The sequence below is a fragment of the Martes martes genome (genome assembly GCF_963455335.1).
Source record: "Martes martes genome assembly, chromosome: 6".
In the NCBI taxonomy this organism is placed as follows: Eukaryota; Metazoa; Chordata; class Mammalia; order Carnivora; family Mustelidae; genus Martes; species Martes martes.
In genome coordinates this window covers 106061106-106083184 of record NC_137893.1, presented here as the reverse complement: position 1 = coordinate 106083184, position 22079 = coordinate 106061106, and the positions used below count along the sequence as shown (strand labels likewise).

The 22079-nt window shown below is 35.6% G+C and overlaps 1 protein-coding gene across 1 annotated transcript in view; it reads left to right on the top strand.

Annotated features, from left to right (window-relative positions):
* EYS (eyes shut homolog) overlaps positions 1-22079 on the top strand; it is a gene marked incomplete at both ends in the record, with an annotated part of 1618725 nt that overhangs the window by 510728 nt on the left and 1085918 nt on the right. Inside the window, one exon of the mRNA XM_080805925.1 lies at positions 18488-18633. Within this exon, the coding sequence (XP_080662051.1) occupies positions 18488-18633 (146 nt within the window). The remainder of the gene's footprint in view (positions 1-18487; positions 18634-22079) is intronic.

Here is a 22079-nt window from a genome sequence, read left to right as displayed (position 1 = left end):
ATAGTCTTCAGAAATAATTCATTATGTTGAACATGACATTTCTGCATCTGTTGCTCATTTTTAACTGTTGTACAATATTCCATTTAAATATGTGTCAACATTTATTTATCAGTCTTCTGGCCATAGATATCTGGGTTATTTGACTCTTCTTTCTTAGAGATAATATACTCTAAAGGTTTTCAAGTATTTCCCCAAGTACACAAGTGCTAGTGTTACTTTAGATTTCATACCTAGAAATGGAATAGTTGGATCATTGGGTAGATGTTTTCACATGTATTATATCATTTTTTTTTCCATTTTACTTTGGAAATGGAATATTCACACTCTTAGTGAAAATGAGTAAGTGTCCCTATTTACATTCTTAGATATTCCATTTGGGCTTATCTGCTGTGTGTAAAATTATATATCTTTTTTTTTTTTTCCTGAGTTCCCATCATAACTTATGAGTTTAAGCATTCCTTCATCTATTTTAAGAAATTTAATTTTTTCTTTCTAGAAATGCCTATTTATGGCATCTTCCCATTTATGTTTTCTTCTTATTGATTTGTAAGAATCTTTATATATTTTGGTTATTATTGCTTTTATTAGTTGTATTTACTGAAAATATTTCTATTGATTGTAGATTGGCATTTTACCTTCTCTATGATAAGTTTTGAGTGCTAAGCTTTAATTTTAATGTAATCAAATTAATCAGTTTGCTTATGATTTGCCTTTTTATCTCATTTAAAAATGTTTACTCTACTTAAAGAAGAACCAATAGCTATTCTTATCAAACTTTTCCAAAAAATAGAAGAGGAAAGAAAACTTCCAAATGCATTCCATGAAGCCAGCATTACCCTGATAACAAAAACAGATAAAGACAACACACAGTAAAGAAAACTACAGGTCAATGTCTCTGAGGAACATAGTTTCAAAAATCCTCAACAACAACTCAATCCAATAATACATTAAAATTAGTAACTCAATCCAGTAATACTTTAAAATGAATCATTCACCATAATCAAGTAGGATTTATTCCAGGGATTCAAGAGTGGGTCAATATTTTTTAAAAAGTTTATTCCAGGACAAAAGAATCTTGCTTATATTTCCTTTTGATATATTTAAAGTTTCACCCTTTCTATTTAAATTAATTTATCTGGAAATTTTGTGTGCGTGTGTGTGTATAGGTAGGAATTTTAAGTTCATTTTTGCATAAGATTAACTAATTGTGCCTGCTATATGTATTGAATAACTCCATCTGTTACTTACTGCTTGGCCTGATCTGTATCGCTTTCTTGGTTGCAGAACAAGTCCCCATATACAAATATGTCTATTTCTTTGCCTCTATTCTGTTTCCTTAGTTCAATTAGCTGTCTGTGTGCCAGTACCATAAATCTTAATTACTTACCTTTGAAATATCTCAATACTGGTAAGGCAAGAAATCTCATATTTTTATCTCCTTCAGGAAGCTTTAGTTATTTTTGACAGTTTTGTTCTGTTACAATCAACATGTATTGTATAAATCCTTACATCTAAACAAAGAAAGAAAGACTGGTAGAATTTTTATTGGAATTTTATTGGATTTGTAGATCAATTTGAAGATAACTGATATATCTTCATTTAGATCTTTTAAAATATCTTTCAAAAAATAACAGTTGGACAAATTCAACTGGATACACATTGATTAGGATGAATAAGACTCATTTGCCAGGTCACCATTTCTCTCCAGACACCAAGGGATATATTTGTTTACTTTAATAGAGATATAACATCTAGAATTCCTCTCACAATTTATATCACAACCTGCTTAGGTTTCTGATAATCTTCTGTTATTTCTATTATTTTCTGTGGCCACCTGGCTTTTGCACTGTCCAATCTAGTGAAGTAAATGGAGACATGCTTTGAATAACCACCCCTGGAACTCAAAAGCCTTTGAAGGGGACACTAATCACTAGAAGTCCCATAGGGATACAGAATTGCTTTCAATTTAAAATCTTGATAAGTTTAAAGGGACATTTCAAGATCTCCCAGTTGGGCTTTCTGCATAATAGCTCTTATTCCCATGTGGAGATTCTGTTACTAAGTATATTGACTACACTATATATTCAGGGACTGTGAAGGAAAACAAAACAAAAAACAATAAAAGATGGATTTATGATCCATCTACCAGACCTAAATAATTGTGCACTCCTACTGATGGAAAGTGGTATTTCAAAGATAAGCATAAGTTCAGGGCCATTATCTAAAAACTCCTAAAAGGCCTGAATATCATTCTTTCATCAGTGAACAATCATAGTGGTAAATGGTCTCAGAACCCTCTGAAAAAGCTTCAGGAAAATACATGGAAAGCCTGTGACTATATGTCAAGATCCTTCTTCAAAAGGACCTACTATCCTTCAGTTGAAGCACTGAGTCCATGACACAGCGTAGGTCTGAAATTGTGTAAGAGGCTAGGAATCCCTACAAAGGCAAATTAAATAATGTACTTAATTCTATATATGTGAATATATAGAATTATACTATACTTCAGACCTGCATACTTAATTCTGTACATGTGAATAGTACCACAGCAGATTGCCCATGGATTTTATTTTGTAGAAACTTGTCACTGTCATTGCCATTGCCATTGTCAAGGATGTCTGAATCAATCCACCAATCACCATCTGTTTCTCTGATTTATGGGGATATTTGCTCATTTTTAATCTGAAAGTCATACATAATCAACAGTTTTTATCCATTCTTGGATCCCATTATTCTAATTTATATCAGGGAACCCAATTTTACTGTAGCATCTCACATTATCCCCAGCCTATAAAGGATAATCACCCTAGAGTTCATCGAGATACTAATGCCCCCCTCATTAAACTGTTCTTGATCTTGGTGAATGGAATTCCTCCTGGGTGAATGGAATTTCTTCCTAGGAGATAGGAATACCCTCCTGTACTCTCTTGGGATAAAAATTAAAGGGTAACTGAACAGCTAACTCATGATAGATCCATTCAAACATTTCCATAACAATAAGCCTATGAGCAGCTCCTTATAATATATACCAAGAACACTCTGGCACTTCTGCCTCACCAGTCTAAGCTGGAAGTAAGTCCTGTGTTTGATTAGCCAATTTAACACCATAGCCAGATGATAATAGTAGCACATTGAAACTTCTCTCTCATCCATGTCAATAAGTTTAACTCATTTAAGTTTTATATTTATTCCCCTTTGGTCTGACTACCTTAGGGTCAGTCCCACACATGCTCCTTAACTTTGTGACATACAGATTTTTGGAGTTAAGCAGCTCTTCTAGGATATAGGCTAGATGTTCCCAGTTAAGTGTTTCCATCTCTCGTCAGCAACATTGGAATCTAACCCTTTTTGTGCTCTGGAACCAAAGAGAAATGTTGAGAAGTGGACCAGGGAAAATGCAATATTTTATAAATCAATTCCTTCAGCAGCATTTAGAGGAAGGCTTGTGTGTAAACAAGCACAGATTTTCTAAGAAACAGGAGACGTTTAGCCTCTATCACTAATGGAGATTAAAATGAATTCAGAGATTTAAGTTCCTTTGCTATATCTATCCTTTGTCTATAGGGGGTATGAACTCCTTCAGAGTTACTATATGGCCTATACTGGTTTGCTGTTATTGCTCAGCAGAAACTGAAAACTTGGTGCTTAAAAATAATTATTACTTATTAATATTTTCACATCTGTGGTTTACTGGTATTTGGCTCTAATATAGATGGGGTTCATCTAAGTTTCTCAGGGACATAGCTGAGGAGGAAGAAGTCAGCTGAAATGGCTGTGCTCCAAGTGTCTTTCATTTTTATTGGATTAGCATGTTTTCACAGAGTTGCAGAAGTTCAAGAAGACAAGCAAAAAAACAGGCAAACTCTGTTAAGCTCTAAACTCTGAGATAGTGCCCCTCATCCTTACCTATAGATCCCATGCAAAAAAATAACTGTAGCCATTCCTGAAAGTGTGGGGCAAACACTCTTCCCATGATGCAGCTGTGGCTAGGAAGAAGAGTGGTAAAAAATTAAGATAAAAAATGCCATCAACTAACAGAAGATAAGATTAGTGACTGGAAAATAAGCTCACAAAAAACATGTAGACTGAAGCATGGGGCATTAACTGCCTGGCTTTCCTAATTTGCCTGGCATGAGACTTAGGAGTTAGCTCTGAGTCAGAGTCTAGAATAAAATGAATAGTAGAATCAAAATGATTTTACAACTATAAATGAAGGTATTTCACATCACTTAATCACATGGCTTCTAAAGACCAGTTTTCTAAGTTTCAGTATGAGATCTCAAAGAGTTAGAGGAGGAAGTCAGTCAAAAATGCCCTCTGCTTAAAAGACAACTCTTACGGTCAAAGAACTATGAGTTCGTTTACAGAAAACTGAATTGATTATAAAGTTGATTTTGACTCTTCAATCTAGCTGATGACATCAAACTCTTTCTCAAACTGAGAATATCCTAAAAAAAAGCTTGATTGAAAATAACCAAATGCTAATGGTGAACAATCTGGCAACCAACATGCAGATTGCTGAAGAGTTTTTGTCAATATTAATCCTCAAGCTCGGCTCGTGTATAGGAAAAACAATACAATATACTGACTGAACCATAACTGAACCAGCCTCTTCCTGATAAGAAACAGATGCTGGAGGTTTCTGGATATGACTTCTAACTACCTGATTAGTGTTGAATCCACCTGGTGCCATCATTTTTTTTCAGACGCCTTCCTGAAAATTTTGAAATGTAAGAAAGGAAATGGAGGTGACTATTCAGAGACATCATTTGAAGATGATTATATAATAAGCAGGAAATATTTGGACCCCTAAGGTGATTTCCCTGTTGGTAATGAAGAAATGGTAGCTACTTTGGAATTTGGCAGATTTTTGCAAAATTTACAATGTAATCCACAAATCACACTACTTGGTATTTATCCAAATGAGTTAAAACTTATGTCCACTCAAAAAACTAATACCCAGATGTTTATAGCAACCTTATTCATAATTGCCAACATTGGAAGCAACCAGGATGGCCATCAGTAAATGAATGGATAAGTAATTTGTTGTATGTTCAGACAATGGAATATTATTCAGCACTTTAAAAAAAAAAAAAAAAAAAGAGCTATCAGGCCATGAAGACACATGGAGGAAACTTAAATGCATATTACCTAGTGAAAGAAGCCAATCTATAAAAGCTTACATAGAGGGGCGCCTGGGTGGCTCAGTGGGTTAAAGCCTCTGCCTTCGGCTCAGGTCATGATCCCAGGGTCCTGGGATCAAGCCCCGAGTCGGGCTCTCTGCTCAGCAGGGAGCCTGGATCTCCCCTCTCTCTCTGCCTGCCTCTCTGCCTACTTGTGATCTCTGTCTGTCAAATAAACAAATAAAATAAAATCTTAAAAAAAAAAAAAAAAGAGCTCCTGTTGCTTCGCATTCTTATGAGCATTTCGTGTTGTCAGTGTTCTGGATTTGGGCCATTCTAAAAGGTGTGTAGTGGTATCTCATTGTTTTGATTTGCATTTACCTCATGACATATGATGTGGAACATCTTTTTATATGCTTATTTAACATCAATAGGAATTCTTCAATGAGGTATCATTAAGATCATGGGCCCATTTTTGCCTGGGTGGCTCAGTCAGTTAATCAACTGCCTTCGGCTCAGATCATGATCCCAGTACCCTGGGATCAAGCCCCACATCGGGCTCCTTGCTCAGCAGGGGTCCTGCTTCTCCCTCTCCCTCTGCCACTTCCCTTGCCTGTGCTCTCTCTCTCTGTCAAATAATAAATAAAATCTTTTTATGAAAAGAAGATCATGGGCCTATTTTTTAAACTGTATTGTTTGTTTTCTTATTGTTGAATTTTTAGTATTTTCTATTTTGGATAATAATCCTTTGTTTGATGTGTCTTTTGCAAATATCTTCTTTCAGCCTGTGGCTTTTCTTGGCATTCACAGAACAGAATTTTGAATTAAGCCCATCTTATCAATTCTTTCTTTCACGGATCATATCCTGGTGTCATCTCTAAAAAGACAACCAGACCCAACATCATCAAGATTTTCTCCTTTCTTAAGGGAGTTCTTATAATTTTGCACTTTTTATTGAGTATTTTATCCATTTTGAGGTAATTTATACAAAGAGTTTCAGATGTGTATCTAGATTATTTTTAATTTTCAGTGTGGATGTCCAGTTGTTCCAATACCATATGTTGAAAAACATTTTTCCACTGAATTACCTTTGTGTCTTTGTCAAAGATCAGTTGACCAAATTTATGTGGGTATATTTCTGACCTCCCTGTTCTGTTCCATTGATCTATTTGTTTATTCATTTGACAAAACCACACTATCTTGATTACTATAGGTTTATAATAAGTCTTAAAGTCAGGCAGTGTCAGTCCTTCAGCTTTGTTCTCCAACATTGAATTCTGAGTCTTTTGCTTTTCCCTATAATCTTTAGAATTGTTTTATTAATATGCACAGAATAACTTGCTAGGATTTTGATTGGGATTTCATTGAATCTAGAGATTACATTGGGCAGAACTGACATCTTGACGATAGTTTTCCTATCCATGAACATGTAGTATCTATTTAATTTTTCTTTGATTTCATTCATCAGAGTTGTACAGTTTTCCTCATATGAATCATGTACATATATTATTAGATTTATACACAATTATTTCATTTTGGAGACACTAATATATATTTAATGAAATTATAACACATTATTTGGAAGAATGCACATCAATCTAAGAATGGTGATTTCCTCTCACTGTAAAGGAATGAAAAATGAATCTTGATGTATTCAAAGGGTTTTCAAATATGTTTTATACATTTTCCTTGAAAGTATTCAGCAAAATAGAAAAACATTGAGATGTGTTAAATACGGGTGATGGCTATATGGGTGTTGATTATTCTATTCTCAGAAAATTACTTGTTTAAATTGTTATAATAAAAGCCATTTCAGTGCATTAAAATCTTCCAAAGACAAAAAAAAAATAGCTAAAAAATAAGTAATCACATTTTCATATCCCATCTGTTTTCCAAGAATATGTTTTTTTTTTTTTTTTTTTTTTTTTTTTTTTTTTTTTTAATTTGACAGAGAGAGATCACAAGTAGACAGAGAGGCAGGCAGAGAGAGAGAGGGAAGCAGGCTCCCTGCTGAGCAGAGAGCCCGATGTGGGACTCGATCCCAGGACCCTGAGATCATGACCTGAGCCGAAGGCAGAGGCTTAACCCACTGAGCCACCCAGGCGCCCCAAGAATATGTTTTTTGATATAAAGCATTTTAGTGTGTTTTTAGCATATTGATATTAACTTATAATTAAAAATTTGGGGGGCATCTGGGTGGCTCAGTGGGTTAAAGCCTCTGCCTTCGGCTCAGGTCACGATCCCAGGGTCCTGGGATCAAGCCCTGCATCGGACTCTCTGCTTGGTAGGGAGCCTGCTTCCCCCTCTCTATCTGCCTCTCTGCCTACTTGTGGTCTCTCTCTCTCTGTCAAATAAATAAATAAATAATCTAAAAAAAAAAAAAAGTCCAACTTCACTGATTATTACATTTTTAGAATTTTTTAGAGGTTGTATCTTTCAATGGTTATATCCTACTATTTTTAAATCCTGGAGAACACAAAAGGAAGTGCAAGAATATAATAGTTTGACTATTTATATTTGTGACATGGATAAGGATTCTCACACTAAAATTTTGTGGAAAACTTAAAGTTCAATAAACCCTTTAGATAATACTTAGAAATTTCAATCAGTTTTAAGGTATGTAAAACTAACCATCTGTTCTTTTATAATTTTTTAATGGATAAAGGCATAATTATGTATACAAACATAAATAAGGTAAAGTGAATACAACATTTGTAAAATTTGCACCTTGAAAACCCACCAAATTTAATATTAATCTAAGAGAATATTGAACATGCTATGGTATGTATAGTTCATTTATTCTTTGTTTTAACTTAGTATCTTTAAGATGGTTTGGCTATTGTGGACATTGCTGCTATAAACATTTGGATGCACAGACCCCTTTGGATTACTACATTAGTATGTTGAGGGTAAATGCCCAGTGGCACAATTACCAGCTCATAGGGTAGCTCTGTTGTCAACTTTTTGAGGAACATCCATGCTGTTTCCCAGAGTGGTTGCACCAGCTTGCATTCCCACCAACAGTGGAGGAGGGTTCCCCTTTCTCCACATCCTCACTAGCATCTGTCATTTCATGACTTATTAATTTTAGCCATTCTGACTGGTGTGAGGTGGTATCTCATTGTGGTTTTTTTTTTTTTTAAAGATTTTATTTATTTATTTGACAGAGAGAGAGAGAGATTACAAGTAGGCAGAGAGGCCAGCAGAGAGAGAGAGGGGGAAGCAGGCTCCCCGCTGAGCAGAGAGCCCGATGCGGGGCTCGATCCCAGGACCCTGGGATCATGACCTGAACCGAAGGCAGAGGCTTTAACCCACTGAGCCATCCAGGCGCCCCTCTCATTGTGGTTTTGATTTGTATTTCTCTGATTCCGAGTGATGTGGAACACTTTTTCATGTGTCTGTTGGCCATCTGGATGTCTTCTTTGCAGAAATGTCTGTTCATGTCCTCTGCCCATTTCTTGATTGGATTATTTGTTCTTTGGGTGTTGAGTTGGTAAGGTCTTTATAGATTTTGGATACTAGCCCTTTATCTGATACATCATTTGCAAATATCTTCTCCCATTCTGTCAGGTGTCTTTTGGTTTTGTTGACTGTTTCCTTTGATGTGCAAAAGCTTTTGATCTTGATGAAGTCCAATAGTTCATTTTTGCTTTGCTTTTCTTGCCATTGGTGATGTTTCTAGGAAGAAGTTGCTGTGGCTGAAGTTGAAGAGGTTGCTCCCTGTGTTCTCCTCAAGAATTTTGATGGATTCCTATCTCACATTGAGGTCTTTCATCTATTTGGAATCTATTTTTGTGTGTGGTGTAAGGAAATGGTTCAGTTTCATTCTTCTACATGTGGTTGTCCCATTTTCCCAACACCATTTGTTGAAAAGGCTGTCTTTTTTTTCCACTGGACATTCTTTCCTGCTTTGACAAAGATTAGTTGACCATTGAGTTAAGGGTCTATTTATGGGCTCTCTATTCTGTTCCATTGATTTATGTGTCTGTTTTTGTGTCAGTACCATACTGTCTTAATGATGACAACTTTGTCTGGAATTGATTGGTGATGCCACCAACTTTGGCTTTCTTTTTCAAGATTCGTCTGGCTATTTGGGGTCTTTTCTGGTTCCATATAAATTTTAGGATAATTTGTTTCATTTCTTTGAAAAAAATTGATGGTATTTTGATAGGGATTGTGTTAAATGTGTAGATTGCTTTAGGTAGCATAGACATTTTCATAATATTTATTCTTCCAATCCATGAGCATGGAACGTTTTTCCATTTCTTTGTGTCTTCCTCAATTTCTTTCATGAGTACTTTATAGTTTTCTGAGTATAAAGTCTTTGCCTCTTTGATTAGGTTTATTCCTAGGTATCTTGTGGTTTGGGCTGCAATTGTAAATGGGATCGACTTATTTTTATGCAGGGGGAATCGACTTCTTAATTTCTCTTTTTTCTGTCTTGCTGTTGGTGTATAGAAATGCAACTGATTTCTGTGCATTGATTTCATATCCTGACACTTTACTGAATTCCTATATGAGTTCTAGCAGTTTTGTAGTAGAGTCTTTGGGGTTTTCCACATAAAGTATCATATCATCTGCAAAGAGTGAGAGTTTGATTCTTCTTTGCCAATTTGGTTGCCTTTTATTTCTTTTTGTTATGATTGCTGAGGCTAGGATTTCTAGTACTATGTCGAATAGTAGTGGTGATAGTGCACATCCCTGCCATGTTTTTCTGACCTTAGGGGGAGAGATCTTAGTTTTTTCCAATGAGAATGATATTTGCTGTGGGTTTGTCATAAATGGCTTTGATGATATTGTGGTATGTATCCTCAATGCCTACACATGAAGAGTTTTGATCAAGAAATGATGCTGTACTTTGTCAAATGCCTTTTCAGCATCTATTGAGAGTATCATATGGTTCTTCTTTCTTTTATTAATGTAATGTATCACATTGATTGATGTGTGGATGTTGAACCAATCTTGCAGCCCAGGAATAAATCCCACTTGGTTGTTGTTAATAATCCTTATAATATACTGTTGGATCCCATTGGCTAGTATTTGGTGAGAACTTTTGCATCTGTGTTCATCAAGAATATTGGTCTGTAATTCTCCTTTTTGATAGGGTCTGTGTCTGGTTTTGGGATCAAGGTCATGGTGGCCTCCTAAAATGAGCTTGGAAGATTTCTTTCCATTTCTATTTTTTGGAATAGTTTCAGGAGAATAGGTATTAATTCTTCTTTAAATATTTGGTAGAATTCCCTTTGGAAGCCATCTGGCCGTGGGCTCTTTTTTGTGGGGAGATTTTTGATGACTGCTTCGATCTCCTTACTGGTTATGGGTCTCTTCAGGTTTTCTATTTCTTCCTGGTTCAGTTTTGGTATTTTATAGGTCTCTAGGAGTACACCCATTCTTCCAGATTGCCAAATTTGCTGGTGTATAGTTGCTCATAGTATGTTCTTGTAATTGTTTGTATTTCTTTGGTGTTGGTTCTGATCTCTCTTCTTTCAATCATGATCTTATTTATTTGGGTCCTTTCTCTTTTCTTTTTGATACATCTGGCCAGGAGTTTAGCAATCTTCTTAATTCTTTATAAGAACCAGCTTCTAGTTTCATTGATTTGTTCTACTGTTCTTTTGGTTTCTATTTTATTGATTTCTGCTCTGATCTTTCTGATTTCTCTTCTGCTGGGTATAGGCTTTCTTTGCTGTTCTTTCTCCAACTCCTTTAGTGTAGGGTTAGGTTGTGTACTTTACACCTTTCTTGTTTGTTGAGAAAGGCTAGTATCACTATATACTTTCCTCTCAGGCCTGCCTTTTTTGTCCCAAAGATTTTGAACAGTTGTATTTTCATTTTCATTTGTTTCCATGATTTTTTTTTAATTCTTCTTTAATTTCTTGGTTGACCCATTTATTCTTTAGTAGGATCCTCTTTAGCTTCCATGTATTTGAGTTCTTTCCAACATTCCTCTTGTGATTGAGTTCTAGCTTCAGAGCATTGTGGTCTGAAAATATGCAGGAAATGATCCCAGTCTTTTGCTACTGGTTGAGACCTGATTTGTGACCCAGGATGTGGTCTATTCTGGAGAACGTTCCATGTGCACTAGAGAAGAATATGCATTCTGTTGCTTTGGGATGGAATGTTCTGAATATATCTGTGATGTCCATTTGGTCCAATGTGTCATTTTAAGCCTTTATTTCCTTGTTAATCTTTTGCTTGGATGATCTGTCCATTTCAGTGAGAGGGGTGTTAAAATCTCCTACTATTACTATATTATTATTGATGTGTTTCTTTGATTTTGTTGTTAATTTGTTTATATAATTAGCTGCTCCCATGTTAGGGGCATGGATATTTAAAATTGTTAGATCCTCTTGTTGGAGAGACACTTTAAGTATGATGTAGTGTCCTTCCTCATCTCTTATAGTCTTTGGCTTAAAATCTAATCTGTCTGATATAAAGATTGCCACCCCAGCTTTCTTTTGATGTCCATTAGCATGGTAAATTGTTTTTCACCCCTTCACTTTGAATATGGAGGTGTCTTTGGGTATAAAATGAGTTTCTTATAGACAGCATATCAATGGGTCTCTTTTTTTTTTTTTTTTTTAAATCCACTCTGCTACCCTGTGTCTTTTGATTGGGGCATTTACCCCATTTACATTCAGGGTAACTATTGAAAGATATGAATTTAGTGCCATTGTATTGCCTGTAAGGTGACTGTTACTGTATATTATCTCTGATCCTTTCTGGTCTACTACTTTTAGGATCTCTCTTTGCTTAGAGCACCCCTTTCAATATTTCCTGTAGGGCTGGTTTGGTGTTTGCAAATTCTTTTAGTTTTTGTTTGTTCTGGAAGCATTTTATCTCCCTTTCTATTTTCAATGACAGTCTAGCTGCTTATAGTATTCTTGGCTGCATATTTTTCTTGGCTGCATATTTTTCTTGTTTAGTGCTCTGAATATATCATGCCAGTCCTTTCTGGCCTATCAGGTCTCTGTGGATAGGTCTGCTGCCAATCTAATATTTCTACCATTGTATGTTACAGACCTCTTGTCCTGAGCTGCTTTTGGGATTTTCTCTTTGTCACTAAGACTTGTAAGCTTTACTAGTAGATGATAGGGTGTGGACCCATTTTTATTGATTTGGGGGGGGCGATTTCTGTGCCTCCTGGATTGTGATGCTTGTTCCCTTTGCCATAATAGGGAATATATCTTTTATAATTTGCTCCAGTATGCCTTCTGCTCCTCTCTCTCTTCTTCTTCTGGAATCCCAATTATTCTAATATTGTTTTGTCCTGTGGTTTCACTTATCTCTCAAAATCTCCCTTCGTGGTCTAGTAGCTGTTTGTCTCTCTTTTGCTCAGCTTCTTTATTCTCCATTATTTGGTCTTCTATATCACTAATTCTCTTTTTTGTCTCATTTATCCTAGCAGCAAGAGCCTCCATTTTTTATCGTACCTCATTAATAGCTTTTTTAATTTCAACTTGACTAGATTTTAGTTCTTTTTTTTCTCCAAAAAGAGTATCTCTAATATCTTCCATGCCTTTTTTGAGCCCAACTAGCACCTTGAGAATCATCATTCTGAACTCTAGTCTTGACATATTACCAACATCCATATTGATTAGATCCCTAGCCATCAGTACTGTCTCTTGTTCTTTTTTCTTGTGGTGAGGTTTTCCACCTTGTCATTTTATCCAGATAAGAATATATGAACAAGAGAATAAAATATTAAAAGGGTGGCAAAGACCTCAGAGAAATGTACTGTATCCAAATCAGAAGAGATCAAAATGGGGGAAGAGAAGGGGATAAAAAGAAAATGTATATATATATTTTTTTCTTATACTATATATATATACACACATACACAGACATATACACACACACACACACACATATATATATATGTATATATATGTATATATATTAGATTGGTGAATAGAACAGATCCACCCACTTGATTTTGGGTGTATTCTGGTCTCTTAGAAGAAACTACCTCCTAAAATTTTAAAGAATATGCTAAGCATGATCAAGGGGTGGAATATGACTGTAAAGATGAAAATTTTAAAAAATTCTAAAAAAGGATTTGGTAAGATAAGTTAATTGGAAAGAGAAAAGAAAAACAGAGGATACAATGTGATCAGGCTGGAGACTAGAACAAAGCCATGTGGTAGACTTAGGGTATATTTTGATCTATTAGAAGAAATTGTATCCCAAAATTTTAAAGAAAAAAAAAACCTATATGTATACACAAAAGCAGGTTCAATACAATGAAAGGATGAAATACAACTATAACAATGAAGATTTTAAAAGATTTTTTAAAAAGTTATTGTTAAGATAAACTAGTTAAAAAACGTTAAAAGAGGAAAGAGATAAAGTTTAAAAAAATGGAATAAGAAAAAAATAAAAATAATAAATTTAACTTTGCATGATCATGGGGAGAAACCCACAAATTCTGTGTGTTGCTTCCCCCTAGTTGTGGAGTTCTACTGTTCTCCTTGATTGGTGAATTTGGTCTTGGCTGGATGTTCTTGCGGATCTTCTGGGGTAGGAGTCTGTTGCCGTGAGTCTCAAATGTTTTTGTCCAAAGTGGAATTACACCGCCCTTGCCAGGGGCCAGTCTAAGTAATCTGCTCAGGTTTGCTCTTGGTAGCATTTGTTTCCTGAATGCTTTCCATAGAGCTTTGGAGAATGGGAATGAAAATGGCAGCCTCTCAATCTCCAGCCCAGAGGAGCTGAGAGCTTGGAGCCCCACTCCTCAGTGCACCCTCAGAGAAAAGCAGTCAAACCCTCCCATCTCCCTTGTCTCCAGCTGCACTCCTAGCTCACCTGGTCTGTGACTGAGTGTGTCTATCTCTGGTGCACAGCCCCATTTGGAGTCTCCAGTCCCACCAGATTCCTGCCACACACTCCCACGTTGCTTCTCCTAGAGGAGGAAGGAGAGGGTTTCTCCAAATCTGCTGCTTGTGGGATCCCTGCTTGAAGAGCAGTGGTCCGAATGTGCCTTGGATCACAGTTTAAGGTACCCTTAAACCTTTAAGGTCCCCTTAGCTGAGAGCTCACTCCTCAGCTCTGTCTCCATAGTCGGGTTCCCTGCTCTGATACCTGACAACTCTGCCACACTCAGACCCTCCCCCCAGTCTTTCTGTGAGTCTGGGTCCTGAGAGCACACTGTCTCCATGAGGGCTCCACCCCCTTTAGCCTCTGGAATGATGTCTCTCAGTGGAGCAGACTTCTAAAAGTCTGATTTTGTGCTCTGCTGATCCACCACTTGCCAGGAGCCAGCCCCTCCCTCCATGGTCTGTCTTCCCATTTTTTCAGATTTATTCCTGCACACATCCTATCTTCCCCAAAGTGGTCAATTTTCTGTTCCTAAAATTGCTGCTTTTCTTCTCTTCTATCTCCTGTTGAGTTTGTAGGTATTCAGAATGATTTGGTATCTCTCTAGCTGAACTCCTGGGACCTGATGTCATTTCAGTTGGCTACTCCTTCGCCATCTTGCTGAATATGTTTTATATATGAAATCCTAATGCTATAAGTGCATTTTCAAATTAAAATTCTCAAAAAAGATTAAATTAAAACTCCCATTAAAATTTATATATTGAATCTCTTAGTATGAGTTAATCAATATAGTGGTATATTTTAAAATAACAGCTTTCTAGAAGCAAAAAAAAAAGTTTCTCTACTAATTAACTTCTTTCTCATCTGAAATAAGATAAAAACAAGATAAAAGTATAGTGTTAAGAATAATGTAAAGCAGGGCCTCATTTTAGAGCTACAAGTTCCTGTGATTACCTTGCATTTTTCCCTCCCCTTTCATTATGGCAATATCACTTTATGTAAAATAAAGTTACTCTTCTTTACCTCTACTTTTTTTCAATGTACTGAATTTTCTTTAGAAGTCACCTGCTTAAACTCATTTTAGTTTTGGAAAAGTATCTTGAATACCTATCTGGAAAATTCTAGGTCACTATCAAAGTAAAGGACATTTGAACAAAATTGTTTAATACCTTAACCTATTTAAGTTTAATTACACTAAAACTTTTGCAATAAGGCCTTGAATTTAAATAAGAAATGTCCATTTTATCAAAATATATTACAAATTTCATGGTCTTAATTGTTACTTTGAGACAATATATTTAAAATATATGCATATTTGTGTTTTAAAAGTTGTTAAAATAGGGTTTCTTCAAAAGAAGAAATGTTTTAAAGACTTCTAACACACAATTCAATATTAATATAAGATTAACTGGGTCACTTAAGACAATAATAAAAATCATGTTTCACTTTTACTTTTTCCCCATAGCCTAGGTAGACATGGTATGCATAAGGTAGGGATGGGGCCCTCAGCAGCTAATAATGGAAGGGAAAATACACCAAAGCTAAAGGGATTATATGTTTTAGCTGGAGGCCAGTAGGAGGAGCAATCTGGTGAGGTTCCTTTCAGACATGCCTTATGCGCTTTGATTTTTTAAGACTTTGAAGGACCAGAGTAGGTACAGAGAGAACAAGTTGAGAATGTGCTGTACTTACCTACCTCTTCTATTTGAGAAGAGGAGGTGTGGGGAGCAAGGGCAGGAAAGAGAGAAAAGGAGGTAGAGGGAAGGAAGGGAGAGAGTATATATTTTAGGTCTCCTGGGAAAGATTAGACATAGAGAGTTGAAGTTTTTGTTAATTATAGAAAACAAAATATGGGTGGCAAAAGTCAAGGGATATGGATATTTCCTGGTTTTCAAAGAGAGAAAGAGGGGAAAGACACATATACACAGAATTCTATAAATTTAATGAATAAATTTCTGTTTATTAAAGATTGAGAAAAATCAATGATCATTATTATAAATTTATCATTGAGAGGAAAGATGCCCCAAAGTAATTTCTAATATTTAATCTTCTAGCGTAAAGAATAGATTTTGTAATTTCTGGAAGTATAATAGAACTGTCCCAAGGAAATGTAACAGATGTATAAACTGAGATCAGAGTCATTATGTGGTATACTTTGTAGTAATATAATCTATCAGTATGAAAAAAAATATTTCTTGGGCACACCTTTTAGTGCTACAACTGAAAACACTGTCCAACTCCCATCTACTCTGTGATCCGCCAGAATCATCTTTGATTCACTGGCAACACACAATAACAATCAATGAGAGTATTGTTAACAAACATATCTTGATTTTAGTAAGGCATTTAAAAGATTCATTACATTATCTGGACTATACTGGAAGATGCTAGTGAGAAAGTGGAGACAGAGAAAATTTTTGCTACTTGAACACAAACTCAAGAATCAGTAGTTGGATCACCCTAAAAAGTTATTTTGGTCAAGGTTCTAGTCACATAGAATGCTCTTGAGACATACAGTTCTCTTTTACACCAGCACAACATTGCACGTAGAATTTTAATACCTTCTGTCCAACTGATACAAAAATCCTACTCTTTACTGACTAACCAGTAAAATCTTTCCTGTCACCTTCTCTAGCATTTAGCTCTGTTTTTATAGGACTTCACACCTTTCTAAATTGGCATATACTTACTATAATGTTTACATGTGAATGTCCCTAACTTTTATGAGAATTTAAAAAATAAGCTGAGGCTTTTTTTACACTTGGATCTGGGTACTTTAGTAACATCTGGCATTCAATCAGTTAATATGTGGTACATGAGTAAAAGAGGAACATAGGCATGTTAGATTTCCAGTGGTTATGCTTTTATAATTACAATTATGTTGAAACTAAGGTTAATTAGAAAGAGTTCCCTCAAAAAATCAGAATAAAAATCTGTTTCAAAAGTATTACAAGAAAACCTGGTAAGGCAGTTTTCTTTAGAAGGAGAAAGAAAAAAAAAAAACTATTTAGAACCTGTTTTTCTAGGTGCATTTTCTCTCAATTTAATTTTATCTATGGAAATTACTTTTATGTTTTAATTAATATTTTTCTATGAATACAGAAAAAAAGATTATTGTTTTCTCTTCTTAGCATTATTGATTGTCTTGTCAGTATTTGGCTGTTGTTTTACTGATGTTATTTTACATATGTATAATTAATACTAGTCACAATTCCATCTCAGGAGACTTAGTCTTCTGTCTTCTGGCAAATAGATACAGAATGACTAGATATTGAGATAAAAACATGTTCAGCACAATATCCAGGAATAGATTAAAAGTAAATTCAGGGTGATTATGCCACATATGGTTATATAGATTCTTGCTACAGCATAGACTATAAAGGAAAGAATCAAAGGCCTTTTGAGACAGGATCTGAATCAATAAAAAGAAATCCACATAGGAGCAAGAAACTTTTCCAAGTTAAAGTCCGGAGGACATATCTGAACTTGGTAACTCAGATTCATCAGAGGCTGATGCTTAAGATAAAGAGGGGAGAGTTCGATAGTGAAAGGAATTTCATTTGAAATTTCTGGAATCCATTCTCAAAGGCAAGGCTCTTAGGAGTCACTGCTTCTATTAAGTACATGATACTTTGAACCTGATATCTTACCATTGAATTACATCCAATTTCTCCAACATCTGTCAATATAATTAAGCAATAATGAGATTGTTTTTGCTAAAATGATCTTTTTAATTTAACCAGAAAGGATTCCATATCAGAAACATCATTCAATCCGTGGACAGGGTACTCTTCAACTTTTAACATAGGATATAGTTAAAGATTCATATTTATATAATAATAAAATATACAGTACAGAATTAAGCTTGATAGTACTTATCAAAGTATTATCAAAGTAATCATTTACCCAAATACATTCATTTAAAACAATTCTCACATAAAGAACATTCAAGGGGAAAAATATCTAGAAGGTCATTAAAGAAGTCATCGAGAGGACATGACCTTGTGTTGACCTGAAAACTGGATCCTGGCAGTTAGGAGGCACCTCACTCTCTACCTTGTCCATGGAATGTATGCTCTGTCCACTATTCCCATTTAGGAACAGTGACAAAGTCTTGAAAGAGTAATGTGTTACTTACACCCTCTGGACTGTATATATGACAATCTCATTAATGACTTTATATAAACTTTTAAGATTTGGGGAGCGGGTGTGAAAATCTATTTGTCTTGAGGGTGCCTGAGACAAGCCTGGAATGCAAATCCCTTTGCTTATTAAAACTGTCGCCCACCAATTTGGAGTAGCTTACCTCTTTCTTTTGGGTCTCCTTGCCTTGCATCGGGATCAGTTTCAAATTTCACTTGGAAAACTTTCCAGGTTGTGAACCAACAAGATGAATTAAATTTTCTCCAAGGAAAAAAAATGAAAAGAAAATATTGCCATTTATTTAAATTAAGTTAAATGGCTAAAATTTAATATATACATATGAATTATGTATATAATGAAATGCTCTTTGTTAACATGCGATTTCTCATTTTCTGACTTTAATCTAGATCTGTGTGTAATTGTGAGCCAAGGTACCATGGACCTTTGTGTGAATTGGATATGAGCGAATGCAAAATCTCACTTTGTCTGGATGGAGAAGATTGTGTCAGCAGAACTGGTGGATACAGCTGCCTCTGTGCTCCTGGTTATACAGGTAAACCTCTACCTGCCCTACCTTTATCAACATATCGCTATCTGTGAATAAATGGCAATCTTATATTTACTCTCCAGAACCCAAAATAACCTGGCATATGCAAGTAGGACAGGAAGTGCAAGAGACTGTTTTATAAAAGAAATTAATAAAAACAAAAGTTATGCTTTTTAATCTATCATGCTAATAGCTAAGAAGTATATGCATTATATTATAAGGTATTTTATACTTTCATGCATTTTGAATTGAAGTGATCTGAATTATGTTTATATTGTAATACAGAGAAGTATCAGTGTATGAATAATCTAAGAGAAATAATACTGTCATCAATTACACAAATATTAATATAATAAGATTAGCTCTTTTAAATATACATATACGTCAGAAATCAGAGCCGTTGTGAATTTAAAGTTCTAGCAGAAAAATATAATTTGGAGTTAGCTTTCTTAATATCCGTTATTCCACAACACAAATGCTATCTAAACATAAAGGCAAAATCATCAAGCAGTAATGGAAAGGAAAATGCATTAGCCCTCTAAACTTCTGCTGAGAAACTGCATTTATGAAATACAAAAAGCTTTATTATTTTTGTGTACCAGTATTAATTATGTGAGTCCAGCAAAAGTGTTTTGAAATCTCAAGTTTCAATTTATTAATGTCTGAATTTTACATCACTGGGATCTCTCGGTTTCCTTTCCTGAGGGAAACTAGTTAAGTGTGTCTAATATTACATTCTATGTTTGCAGGATTAAAAAAAAACACTAGAAAAATAGAAATAAGATTGGAAAACAAAACTGATAAAGAAAAAATTAGAAACATTTCCATGAGTAAGTGATCAGAAGGCCAGGAAAAGTTAAGTGACCTGAACAAAAAATATGCAGGTGTCTTTCTTGAGGAATCGTTATGGCATCTGAGAAGGTTACCTTGGTAACAATAGTTACATGCACAAAAGTCTCGACTTAAATTTAAAAAAATCAATAAATAAACCCTTATCTACAGATTTTTTTGAAGGTTTTATTTATTTATGTCATAGACAGAGATCACAAGTAGGCAGAGAGGCAGGCAGAGAGAGAGAGGGGGAAGCAGGCTCCCTGCTGAGCAGAAAGCCCGATGCAGGGCTCGATCCCGGGACCCTGGGATTTGATCCCAGGACGCTGGGATCATGACCTGAGCTGAAGGCAGAGGCTTTAACCCACTGAGCCACCCACATGCCCCTACAGATTTTATTACATAGGTAAGAGGCAATAAATTTTGGCAATACAATAGTATTCTTTCTAAATGTCATGTTGCCCATCATATTCCAAATTCTTGGAATCTGTTTGTTTGGGACCATAGATACAACCTCACAATGTCATTCACCATGCTGTTGTTTTCTGCTCCTTGCTTGCTAACACTGTTAAAATAAGAAATGACGGGACGCCTGGGTGGCTCAGTTGGTTAAGCGGCTGCCTTCGGCTCAGGTCATGATCCCAGCGTCCTGGGATCGAGTCCCACATCGGGCTCCTTGCTCGGCGGGGAGCCTGCTTCTCCCTCTGCCTCTGCCTGCCACTCTGTCTGCCTGTGCTCGCTCGCTCTCTCTCTCTAACAAATAAATAAATTAAAAAAAAAAATTTAAAATAAGAAATGACACACTGAGCTTAATATGAATGAGAAACACATTTTATAAAATTATTTGATGTAACACATTGTTCTGTTATTTTAAATTCATTATAAAGTTTGAAGGATTAACATGTTCTTTTTATATTTATTTTCACAACTTCTCTATTTTTGTTGAAAGCTAATATACTCAGTGTTGTTTCAAAATTTAAGGTCAATTTGCCAATTAGACAGCCCCATGGAAAAGTTGAGTACACAGTTGGCTGTGTGACGTAGTCTGGAACGGAAATGTAAATTTTGGGAGTCATCAGATGTACAACTATAATACTGGATAGAATCACAAGGAAGTACATGTAGATAGAATAGAACAGAGAAAAGGACCAAGGACTGAGCCCATGGGCACTGCAATATTTAGGGGTCCATGAGGGGAAGAAGAACCAATAAAGGAAATTGAAAAGAGCAGACAGTGATACAGGAAGAAAAAACAAGGACAGATGGAATGCAGAAAGACATGTAAATTCTTTCAAGTAGAGAGAATGACCAACAGTGTCAAATGTTATTATTAGGTCAAATAAAATAAAGACTAAGTTCTGACCATTGGAGAAGCAATGCAAATGTCCTCAGTGACATTGTAAAGGAAGCAGTTTGGCTGGAGTGGAGGGTGCAGAAGTCTGCTTGAAGTGAATTTAAGAGACAATGTAAGAAAATTATATTGCTGAGAGTGAATATGCACAATTTATTAAAGGAAGATTTTTATTTGTTTAAGAAGGAAGGAAGAAATGGGCAGTAACTTGAGGAAGGAGAGAGGCTTCTCATATTAAAAAGAATGAGCTTTCTTCTTAATTTCAAGATTTATTGGAAAGTTACAAATACCCACCTCACTTGCCATTGTAAAAGTGGGTTTTCACACCTGGTTAGATGGTCTAGTATGATCCTTCAGGTGAATTTACTAGGCACTAGTTGGGATAGCCAAGGTGTCTGGGTAGACACAGTCAATTCTGAAATGATTTAGCCATCATTTTAAGCCAGGTATATCAGAAATTGGCAACTCCCTTGAAGGGTTGGAGGATTGAATTCTCATACTTCTACTAGAAAGCTATGACCATAAAAATAATTCATTCATATTTACTCTCTCCCTAATATAGACATATCTGGGAGACATTATAACATGATACACAGAAAATGATATTAATTGCCATGAGAAAAGTTGTGTATGAAAATAATTATAGGGAGCTGGAATAAGGTTAAGAGTTGTGGAGGGAAATTTAAACAGAGCAGTCAGGGAAGGCCATGGGAACACTGACTTGGTTTAAGATTGATGTGCCATTTAGTACACACATATGTATGTGTATAAATAAAATGGTAGATTGAGAGAGACAGTTGAAGAATCAAAATTACACTTAATAACCTATAAAGATGAGAATATTTCCCTGATAACAGATTTTTATATTTTTATATAACTGGACTATTAAAGGAAGGGGTTAAACCACTGAAGAAGCTTTGATACTTCAGGAGGATATTAGAATCTTTATAACGTGTACATTAAAATACATTAAAAATATCACATCACAGGGGCGCCTGGGTGGCTCAGTTGGTTAAGCGGCTGCCTTCAGCTCAGGTCATGATCCCAGCATCCTGGGATCGAGTCCCACATCAGGTTCCTTGCTCGGCAGGGAGCCTGCTTCTCCCTCTGCCTCTGTCTGCCACTCTGTCTGCCTGTGCTCTCTCTCTCGCTCTCTCTCTCTCTCTGACAAATAAATAAATAAAATCTAAAAAAAAAAAAAAACAAATCAAGCAGAGAAACATCTAAGAATTTTAGTTGCAGTTGGCAGTCTAGTCTGCTAGCTAGGAAA